The sequence below is a fragment of the Daucus carota genome, chromosome 2 (genome assembly GCF_001625215.2).
Source record: "Daucus carota subsp. sativus chromosome 2, DH1 v3.0, whole genome shotgun sequence".
Taxonomy (NCBI): domain Eukaryota; kingdom Viridiplantae; phylum Streptophyta; class Magnoliopsida; order Apiales; family Apiaceae; genus Daucus; species Daucus carota.
Genome location: NC_030382.2, coordinates 35,747,438 through 35,758,006, shown reverse-complemented (window position 1 = coordinate 35,758,006; position 10,569 = coordinate 35,747,438). Strand labels below are relative to the sequence as shown.

The window sequence follows — 10,569 nt, the reverse complement described above, 5'->3', positions numbered from 1 at the left end:
AAATGTCAAACCTCTTGAATACTAAATTAAAAAACCATAAAAGCTTGGCCTACATAATACTAAATTCACATCACAATATAACGATATAGTCTGAGTGAAAGGATTAATGAAAGAACACAAATACTCTGAATGTAAGATGAAAGTAAAACAAAAGATCTGGCCATCGAAACAGATGTCAGAAGTAGAAGTGATCAAGTGCCAAATTCATCACCAACACGACTGATGTCCCAGCTTTCACCAGGAAAAAACCAGAAATATAGTCTCAAATAATCATCGAAAACAGAAGGAACCGTTGCTATCCGTTGTCCATCCAAGTGAAAGAATGTACATTTTCCGAGTGTATTTTGAAGAACGCATACACAGTTGCCCGATCCCCAACCAGTTGTGTCAACCAGGGCAGAATTAAATACACTCAGGAACAAAGATTTTGACCCCAAGTCATGAATCTGTTTTACAGATTCCATACTGTAGTCAAGTTCGTACAAGGAAAGATATAGGACCAACATAGCACGTGGACAAGGATGTTGAGATATAACCATGTAGATCTTGTTGTCTGAAGTCACTAACTTCAAAATCGAACGTGATGGAAGTGGAATAGGAAAGTTACGGTTGTAGAGCTTCAAAACAGGATCTGCCCTCGGATTAAATTCTCCAAAATGCGCATCACAGGTTAGAACAAATATTTTGCCATCCAAAATCTTTACATCAGCAATCCCAGAACTGGTGTTTGGTAAAAGATATTCATGCCAACTGCTAGAGCCACTTTCAGACATCAGTAAAAAATCATGCTTCTCAGAGAATATAATCATGAAAATTCTGGAAAGCCGAGTCGATCGCAAGAGAACAGCACAAGCAGTGAAGTCAGAGATGCTATAGCTGCTCTCGGGCAGGACAGGATAATGCAGCTCATGTCTTGTCATTAAGTTCACAAGCCAAAACCCCATGTTCTTGTCATATGTGATCAAGTACCCACTTGATAAACCCCATAAGCTTTTGCGAGGCATATTCGGAAGCATTGACTTGCAACTTTTCCAGTCAAAAATATTATATAGCACACAAGCTTTTTTTGAATATCTTGGTCTTGCTAGAACAAAGGGTTGCAGACGCTCCATAAAACTTTTGCGAATATCAGTAGACACTGACCTCCAGGATCTACACACACCACTGAAGGCAAGGTAGTCGATAATATTCAATTTCATTAGAACTGAAAGGAGGAGTTCATCAGGAAGACTATCCCATGCTCCGCAAACTCTGTCACTTGATCTGCTGCAGATCTCTTTTCGTTTTCTTTTTTGTTTTGTAGCTGGTGCAGGACTCCTTTACAGAAATAGGGAAATGCAGAACTCATTACAAAGGGAAACTGAACATGCCCATTCATATATTTTTTTTATCTTTGTAAAGTTCAGACTTTTTCTCTATAGAAAAACAGAGTACTTTGTCACTAATGGAATTCATTACTTTTAAAGATCTTCTTCAGGTTAGAGTCATCCATTACAAGATTTTTACGAATATAAGACAAAAATTAGAGGAGAACCAAAAATTAGATGCAAAAGCCTAATCATAGTTAACTATAAAATGGATAACAGAATTAAGTAAAAAGACAGTATACAATATCCCAAACTTATAACACACTATCTGCGCTTCAAAAGTTCTGCAGCTTATAAAAAGGAGATAATAAAGTGTGCTGGAAGCTAATTCAAATGCAAAGCACCGCATACTGCATAGACTTGTTGTTCATAAGATTTGAATAGGCAACTATTCAAAACAGAAAGTAAAAGGTAAAGAACATTAAATCTATGTGAGTTTTGACTTGGAGGAAAATCCATGTTTAGTATAATATATTTTTAACTTGGAATTAAACCTTTTATTTTCCAAAGGAATGCTTATGCTTTGCTTTGCTGCATATATGGACTTCTTGGGACATTTAGCTTTGGTATAATAACAATTAACACAGGTTCAGTGACTTCAGTCTCCCAAACTTGCGATTGCTACTAATGAAAAGTAAAGATTTGATGCCTCATATCAAGGACTTAAAAACTTAAAGATACAGATCACAATACTAATATAGAGCAGATTTAAAGAAAAGTTACCAGTGTGTTATCGAGCATCCCGCAAAATATTTAACAATCAGCATCATCACATTCATGCTAAATGCCTTTTCCATCCCACCAAGGTTAGGTCTCCAATCCACTTCCATCCCGCTGGGATACTTCCAAAGCTCTTAAGCCTGACTGGAAATAACTTGAGGCTCCCTAGTGCTGCTTTTAGACAAGTACTGTTCCTGTTAACAGTTTGTAGAAATATTTTTCATGCTTTTAGACAGCATGGAAACAATTTTTTTGCCTACCCTACTTACTTTCACTAGCATCACAAACATAAAATTAACATAATTTTTTTAACTCACGACAGCAAAGAATATTGACACAAATACATAAAAAATGCAATATAAGCCAGAAAACCACAATATATCACACATGAAAACTGGGTCTGCGGACAGTAAGATGTTCACATTACGTATCTTCCTTATCCTCAACTGTAAGGACGCGCTTCCTTAAGGTTTAACACGAGACGACATGAAAGGCATAATAGGGGCCCCTCATCCTTTGGTTGAAATGTAATGTTTAATATCCAGAAAAAATTTCTGTTTGAAAACCCAAAAGAGCTTACGAGATAGACGGAGAAATGAAATGATCTAAAACCAAAAAAGCTGATAAACCTTTCAATCATGCGGAGCTAGCTACAAGTATGTTTCCTTTTTTGCGGGTAAAAAAGAATAATCTATATACATATATACAACAAAAATAATACATGTTTCTTGCGGGTAAAAAAGGAAAATCCAAAAATAATACATGTTTTTTGCGGGTAAAAAAGAATATTAATATAAGAAATCAATAGGAGTCATCAATTCTAACTGAAGGGTTGAAAGCAAATCCAAAAGACCAAAATATTGCTATGTCTATACTTGTTTCTCTGTCAGGTGTTGGTGTAATAGATGCATTAGTAGATTTATATACTTATGGTTTATAGATTCATAGACTGGGACTTGTACATCAGAATATCAAAGTAATGTTACTTCTCGGAATATCTCTACAACTGCTGTTCAATTGCTTATAAAATACAAATATATTTTCACAATAGAAAAGCACTGCGTTATATTTAACAATCAGCAATAAACACTGTGAAGTTTTTGGGTAAAGAAAACCATAGAGACTTGACAATTGTAGAATAACAAACAGAAAATATAAAATCAAGGCAGTGAAAGGGAAACACTGAAGCAATTTGATTAGAAGATCAGTAACAATAATATAGAAGTACCAAATTAACTAGCAGGCTTGCAAACGTAATTTTTATCTTACGAGTTAAGACAATACACAAACTGTTATTAAATATTACTCCCTCTGTCCCTCTCATTTCTTTACAGTTTTTTTACACTGATCGACACGCATTTTAAGGCGCATATAAAACATAATTTTATTAAAAAAAATTAAAAATTTCTTTTTTGTATAAAAGTTTAAACATCAAATTTTATTCAGAAAAGATAAAAGTTCAAAATAATTTATCAACTACATTTTACGATAGCATTAGAATGCGTGCCAAGCCTCCGTCCCCCAATGTAAACAAATGAAGGAGACGGAGGGAGTAATTGTTAAATCAAGATGATGACCATATGATTTTCGATTATGAATTCCTTCCTGCGGTTTTCCGAATAAACAAATTAAATTGACATCTTGTTGTCATGTCTAGCGAAATAAGTAATATATAACTCAATTAAAAAAAAAAGCTACATTCCTCATAGAGAAAAAAATTACATGTTGGAGATCTGAGAGTGACGGAACTCACCGAAACAACCAGTAGGGTTGATCTTGTTCGCCACAAATGACCCACCGGAGGCGCCCTTTAAAATTTATGTAAAGAGAATGGACCATAGCCCGTAGGGAAGCAATAGGTAAAATATATAGAGGGGTGGAGGTGACGGGTTGGGATCGTATCATATGATGACACATGTCCATCCAACTTTGCCCCGATATTAATCTTTCAATGTGGGCTGGATTGGCATCACAATGTTTGAGGCCTCTGGATAATGCTTATGGACTCATGGATCTTTTACGAAGCCTATGATCCGTAAATTAACATAATTACAGATCCACTTTTGGAAATTCATTTAGTGAGCTTATTTCTGAGTGTAATTGACTTGTGTCGTCACCCGGACTAACTATATTGAGGAAATAGTCAAATATCGAGGTAATGGACAAAAAATATTCGATTGAAACATCAAATTCGATGAAGAATCATTTTGTGTGAATATACTCCACAAAAACTAATGTGTATTTTTTCTAATTCATAATCCTACTTGTTTATATATGTGATCCGTTGTAATTTAGATATATACTGCGGAATTTTAATATCACTATTTTCTTTAATAAACTCATTGCATTTTGTTATTTGTTAGCGTAACAATGGTCTTTTAATATATGATCGTGCCTAGAGCTAGGTTTTTGTTTTAGATGTTAATATGTTGTTTGTTACGAGATATGTGATAACGGTTAAGTGGTGTGGTTCCATGGCGGTATGCGGTGGTGATATTATTGACTAAAATTTAGGCATGATTTATGTTTTCAATTTTATAGAATTGTATTTAATTTTTTCGTTTCTTTTAATTGTCTACATTTAAATTGATAGATTAGTTTGATTGTAGTAAAGGCAAATTGTATAATGTGATATGTTCTTAGATAGTGATTGACTCATTAATTATTAATATTTTGAATTTTGAAAATTTTCTTCTTTTTTAGTAATTTTTATATCATATATTAATAGATGTCTTGTTTAGATTTTTAAGGATTTGGTATAAGTTCTTTTAGTTTTTTTTAATTAGAATTTCTTCTTTATTACACAGATGTTATCACTTTTTGTATAAGTGGAAATAATTTGAAATTATTTAAAAATGTCATAAATCTCTGTTAATCAGTTTGAATGTTAATCGTGGCTTTGATTGATGCCTATTTTAGTACCATTTATGGGTGGCTATGATTGATTAATGCGTATGTGTTCACTTTTAAATGGCAATTAAGTGTCATTTGTTGGCTTATTCGATGTTTTTTAAATTAAATTTTCTATATATTATCTTATTTCCTTTAGTGTCTAACCAAAGATCTTGGTTTGCTTAGACTTTATTTTATTATCTTTCTCTTCATAAATGATATACACACACGCTTTTAATATTTAATATTTATTTATTATTGGATATAATATACTTAATTATTTTATAATGTGTGTGTATATATATATATATATATATAATCTGTTATATATCGACTTTTATTTTACTTCTTTCGTTCATTCATTTTTTTAGGATGCTTGGAAGAAGATGGGTCTTTTCTTTTCGGACATAAAATCATTATTGTCTAAATGTCTCCGGTCATCTTGCATGTCCGATGGTTAGATGATAACTTTCTTGAATGAACGGTCAAGATGTTGCTCAATCAATTCCCTTGAGATTCATTCTCACTCTAAAAAATAGTAGGGACTTACATACCACATGTTGATTGTCACTATTTATCATACATATAAGCTGTCACACTGGATTTTCATCTTTACAACTACAACGATTTCCCTCATCTTGCATTATTTTTGCCAAGGCACATGCAAGTAAAGGATGGTGACAAGAAGAAAATCGAAATATAAGAGAGAAGGCACTAAGTTTATGTCGATATGCAACAAATTATGAACTATTCTCCTTCTGCAATAAAGCAAAAAATAAAGTATTGATTATTTGAAAAATCATACCCTCTAAATAGTTAAAAAGAAATATAAAATATTAAGAAGGTTTCATACCTCTCTCTCTACATTGACCGCCCTTAAATTGTCATCTGCCACTATACTAATTTTCGCAATGGTAAGATTTCATGGAGAAATTCAAGGGGATCGCCAAATAGCCCTAGAACACACAACTCAGCCGTAACCCTATCATTGAGCATAAAATTTACATAAAAAACTCATATAAAATTGAATTAGCAGTGATAGATTTGTAGTCGTTGGTAGTTACTAGTGCTTTGTTGAGGATTTGTAGAGGTTGATTGAGGCGACTAGGTGTTTCAGAGTTTGTTTTTGACTAAAAGTCTAGAATGTATAATCAATAATGTGCTTGGCTTTAAAATAAGCCATAAAAAATAAAACATTGACCGACCTTTTAAATAATTGAGAGGGACAGTCTAGGAAAGGAAAGTATCAAGAATTAGTTAAGACGGAGTGAGTAATTTATAGTAGTTGTATATATAATAAGAGTGAACCACAAGTATATAACATATATATATATATGCACACAAATACATACATACATACATAAATATATATATATATATATATATATATATATATATCAATACTCTATATAAAATTAACCTCTACAGAGTAATAAAAAATTGATGTCCCACCTCCAGGCCGGTTATAACGAGGAATAACCTCCACATTGTAATTTTCAATACAGGCTATGTCTTTACCTCTGTCTCCATAGCTAAGGAAGTTTTTGGTTTTAAACATTCTTATTTGCTTGTAAAAGTGTTACCTTGTTGTACAGTTAGAAAGAAAATATAAAACCCTACAAAAAAAATCTAATTAGCACTGGTGGTAGATATTTTCACTATCAGTTAAATTTACACAATATACATTAAAAATCCATAGACAACCACAGGCACGCTATAACTTAGGTGAATAGATCATGGCCATAAACACAAAGAGTAAAAGATGTAAAGACCACGAAAAATAATAAGGATTAAACCATGAATCTGGTGATCACGATTTTGCTTTATCAAAATTTTCCTTTAGTTGTCTTAGGACAAGACCAAGTTAAACTAGAATATTGTTGTGATGTTCATTGAAACAAGAAAATGATATATCAATTAAGTAGAGCAAACCTAAAACCTCACAGAAGGAAGAATTTGTTGTAGGTGTTAGCAAACAACTACAAATTCAGCAAATATGACTGGAAACATATAAAATAAGTTTTCTGAAATCACCTTTTTTGCCGGAATGGCCCTCCCTGCTCCAAAGAAGTTCTCAATGAGAAAAAAGACTCGGGATGAAGTGATGGGCAGGCAGGATTGCACCAGATGATGACACATGTCACTACAGTTGTACCCAACTAACAATCATTCAAAGTGGGTTGGATAGATATAACTAAACCCAATGCCTATTCCTACACCAATTACTGTATAAATCATGGGACTGATGTCCTAGGAAGCTTGTTGTGTGTAGATTTACGTAATAAAAGATTCACTTGTCCAAATCATCTAGTGAGTTAATGTGTATGCATGATTGTCGGTAGTGTCACAGTCTCGGAAACTAATTACATCGAGGCAACACTCAACCTTGTGGAAAAATAAGTATTGAAATACTAAATTGGATTACAGAAAGGTTAAAATAAAGGATTACAATATTTAGCATATCTGTTGGTGCCTTGTAAAGGAAAATGCCATGTTTTAGCGAAAAATTTTAGGTTTCTATTTATTTACAAGTTAACTTCAATACAATATGTTACATTACCACCTACGGATCCTAAACTAACAGCCAAGTTCAAACACAATCCCTTTTCTCTCCACCAGAACATTCCTGTAAAGGTGAAACTTGAAACATTCGCGGTCTCATCAACAAACTGAAAGTGCTTTAATGTGAAATAATAGAGCTAGCCAAAGATTCAAAATTTGGTCAGCTAAGTGTCCCCTACTCCCTCCAACTCCAAGTATGCAACCATTGTTTTTCAACCCAAATTCAACTTTTGCACAGTTGTTCTTTTAAGCTTAATCTGCAATTATTGATGTTCATTGTTAATAAGTTCTATTAAGCTTAATCTTCCTATGTCAATGTTCCTAATTTATGGACACGTAATAGTGATCACTATATATCACAGCCTTCTAAAATGCTAAATAAGTGTGGAGATGTACTCTCGTGTCAACATGTACTAGCATTCACCAAATATATTACAATAAACTATTTAAAATGCCACTGGAAACTAATCTAACTTTAGGTTTGAAGGAGGAGCAATTTTGTAGTTCTCAGCTCTCAAACTTCCCATCCCACGAAAACTAAGCATGTAACCTAAAATGATCACCACAACCTTCTATAGAAATGCATATGATTAGTGATGCACCCACCTGAATCTAGATAGCAAAGACGTGAGCCCGAGCGATCTCAGGCCACCAGCAATAATCGATATAAGGATGCATCTTATAAAAATGATTAGTAATGCACCCACCTCATCTAGAAGGCAAAGACCTTACCTTAGCCCAAGCTCTCGGGCCAACCCATCAATAATCATTAATAGGGTACTGTCATCCAGTAGCCCATGAAGCGCAATTAAATGGTTGAGATGGTCGGATTTCGTTAGGCGATTCACTGGCTTGCACATTCAAAGAACAGAGTTGGTCATGTGCTTTGTGGTTGCCTAGTCCATCTAACACCTGATAACCACTCTTAATCAAACAAACATCGATATTTATACATATATATTTGCATAGAAAAGGGAAACAAAATTAAACAACTTATATATGAAACGGAGAAAGAAGTTACCGATTAAAAAACGACGCCATGGCAAGGACCCAAACTTTCATCTTCTCCTCCTGCGACTTGAGAACCCCATACACACACTAGTGTATATAGGAACCGAGACGTTAATTTCCGTCTTTTATTAGGGAGGCTAGCCCTCGATTATTAATATGCAAAATTATTATCGAACTAAATAAATCCGATTTGAAATTCTTCAAACAATTTTGGTGATAAATTATCAACGACTCCCACCTCTGTCCGCCTCAATTTTCTGTTGAGGTATCATGTAGAGGTACTCAAATTGGATCAGTAATCAATTTCTAGGTTTCGGAGAATGGGTTTGACACACATTTTAAGGTTCTCATAGAAATATTTAGTTTGATAATTTTTTTAAAATCTTTTCTTTCGAATAAAAATTTAACGTTGAAATATTAATACCGAACGAGAAGATTAAAAAAAATAAAATTAAACCTATATTTTATATGCACCTTAAAATGCTTATCAAATACTAAAAAAAATGTTGAGAAATCAGAGGGACAAAGGAAATAATTATCGTCACTATCGTCAATCAATCATCAATATACTTATACAATCAATCATCATCAATATACTTTTTTTTTGAAATGAGAAAATAATTCAGTAATGAAAAGACAAACGACATCCACATGTATAATCGAAATCGAACAAACACATAAACATATCGTCAATGAATCCTTCCTTTAAAATATATAGTCCTTCCCAAAGTCTCTAAAAATCAAATGTTATAGTTTAAAACTTTTGTTCAATTCTTCCTCTATTAGGTTTTGTCCTTTTTCAAGTAAATCGAGGGGCTTCCACTGGTTTTCTCCGGTAGAAAGCCCCAAACCCTTCATTACCTATCTTTTACACTCGTTAATTTCTTTTCAATTAAACCCAATTTTGTGTGTGTTTGTGTGTCTCTCCTTTTGGAGTGTGTGTCTTGTCTCTTCTTTTGGGGTGTTTGTTTAGTCTCTTTTTTTTAGAGTGTTTGTTATGTTTTTGTTTAGTCATGATTGGGTTTATTTCGTGTTGGATCTGTTGAGAACGAGTTTATTGATATTTTTGGTGATCTATAAAAACTGTATCGAATCTGGAATGGTGGTGATTATTGAAAGAGCTCACCTTTCACAACCAAAGATTGTTCATCATTCACGGATTTACACTTTCGGCATGTCTATAGCTGGTATCCGGCATGTAGATAGCTGGGTTGCCTTCGGCAGGTTTATAGTTGGTATCCGGCATGTAGATAGCTGTGCTGCAACTTCTCCAATCTCGATTTATGCGATTGGTGTTTCTGAACATTCGGGTAACAGTAATTTTTATGTGATATGGTCAATTGCGATGTTACCGTTTCCCGACATTTTGGTGCAATTTGGATCGCTTGGGATGTTTTTGATTTCATTTTTAGCATCAAGAATTTTTAAATTCTATGTGTTAATTAAACGATCAGAAAACAAATCATCTAATTGTTTTTAGTATGTTATTTGTTTTACCACCTGGTTTATCATTGTCCCGACTGTATTATATTCAAGTTAATGAAATCTTTTTGCATTTGTCAAAAAAAAAACTTTTTTTTCAATTATATAGATTTCAAAGATTTTAAAACACTAGAAAAATCGAACTATGTAATTTTACAAATTGAAACTGCCTTTCAATAATATCAAAACCAAAAAAGATAGTTTTGACACTTTCTTCCAATACTGAGAAAGACAGTTTTCAACTTTCCTATCAATATATTCAAAATTTAAAAATGGGTAACTTATTTTTTATATATTTATAATTCAAAATTTTCATAAATTATAAAAATAAAACAGGGTTTTTGAGAGGCACCACCTATACCCGCTCGCTTCTCCCCGTTAAACATAACCTGTACAGAAAACAAAATATAAAAAATACTATAATATTCGTAAGTGTACACAAGGACAAAAAATAATAGATGTTTATACTAAAATGTCAATTCTCTTAAATAATAATGTCAATTCTCTTAAATAATAAGTTTAAAAGCTATGAAAG

General features: G+C 33.0%; 1 protein-coding gene across 2 annotated transcripts; it reads right to left on the bottom strand.

The window, feature by feature from the left end:
* Window positions 1-8,712, bottom strand: LOC135150627 (uncharacterized). 2 transcript variants are annotated; one of them, XM_064087281.1, is made up of 5 exons: window positions 8,563-8,709; window positions 8,274-8,453; window positions 7,014-7,122; window positions 2,091-2,281; window positions 1-1,317 (listed from the first exon to the last, which is right to left on the bottom strand). In XM_064087281.1, exons 4-5 carry the CDS (start codon window positions 2,195-2,197, stop codon window positions 192-194), a joined length of 1,233 nt encoding a protein of 410 aa, XP_063943351.1. In that variant the 5' UTR covers window positions 2,198-2,281; window positions 7,014-7,122; window positions 8,274-8,453; window positions 8,563-8,709; the 3' UTR covers window positions 1-191. The 2 variants fall into 2 exon arrangements, with proteins under 2 accessions (XP_063943351.1, XP_063943352.1); XM_064087282.1 differs by having other exon boundaries at window positions 1-1,314; window positions 7,014-8,453; window positions 8,563-8,712.
* Window positions 8,713-10,569: the final 1,857 nt, after the last annotated feature.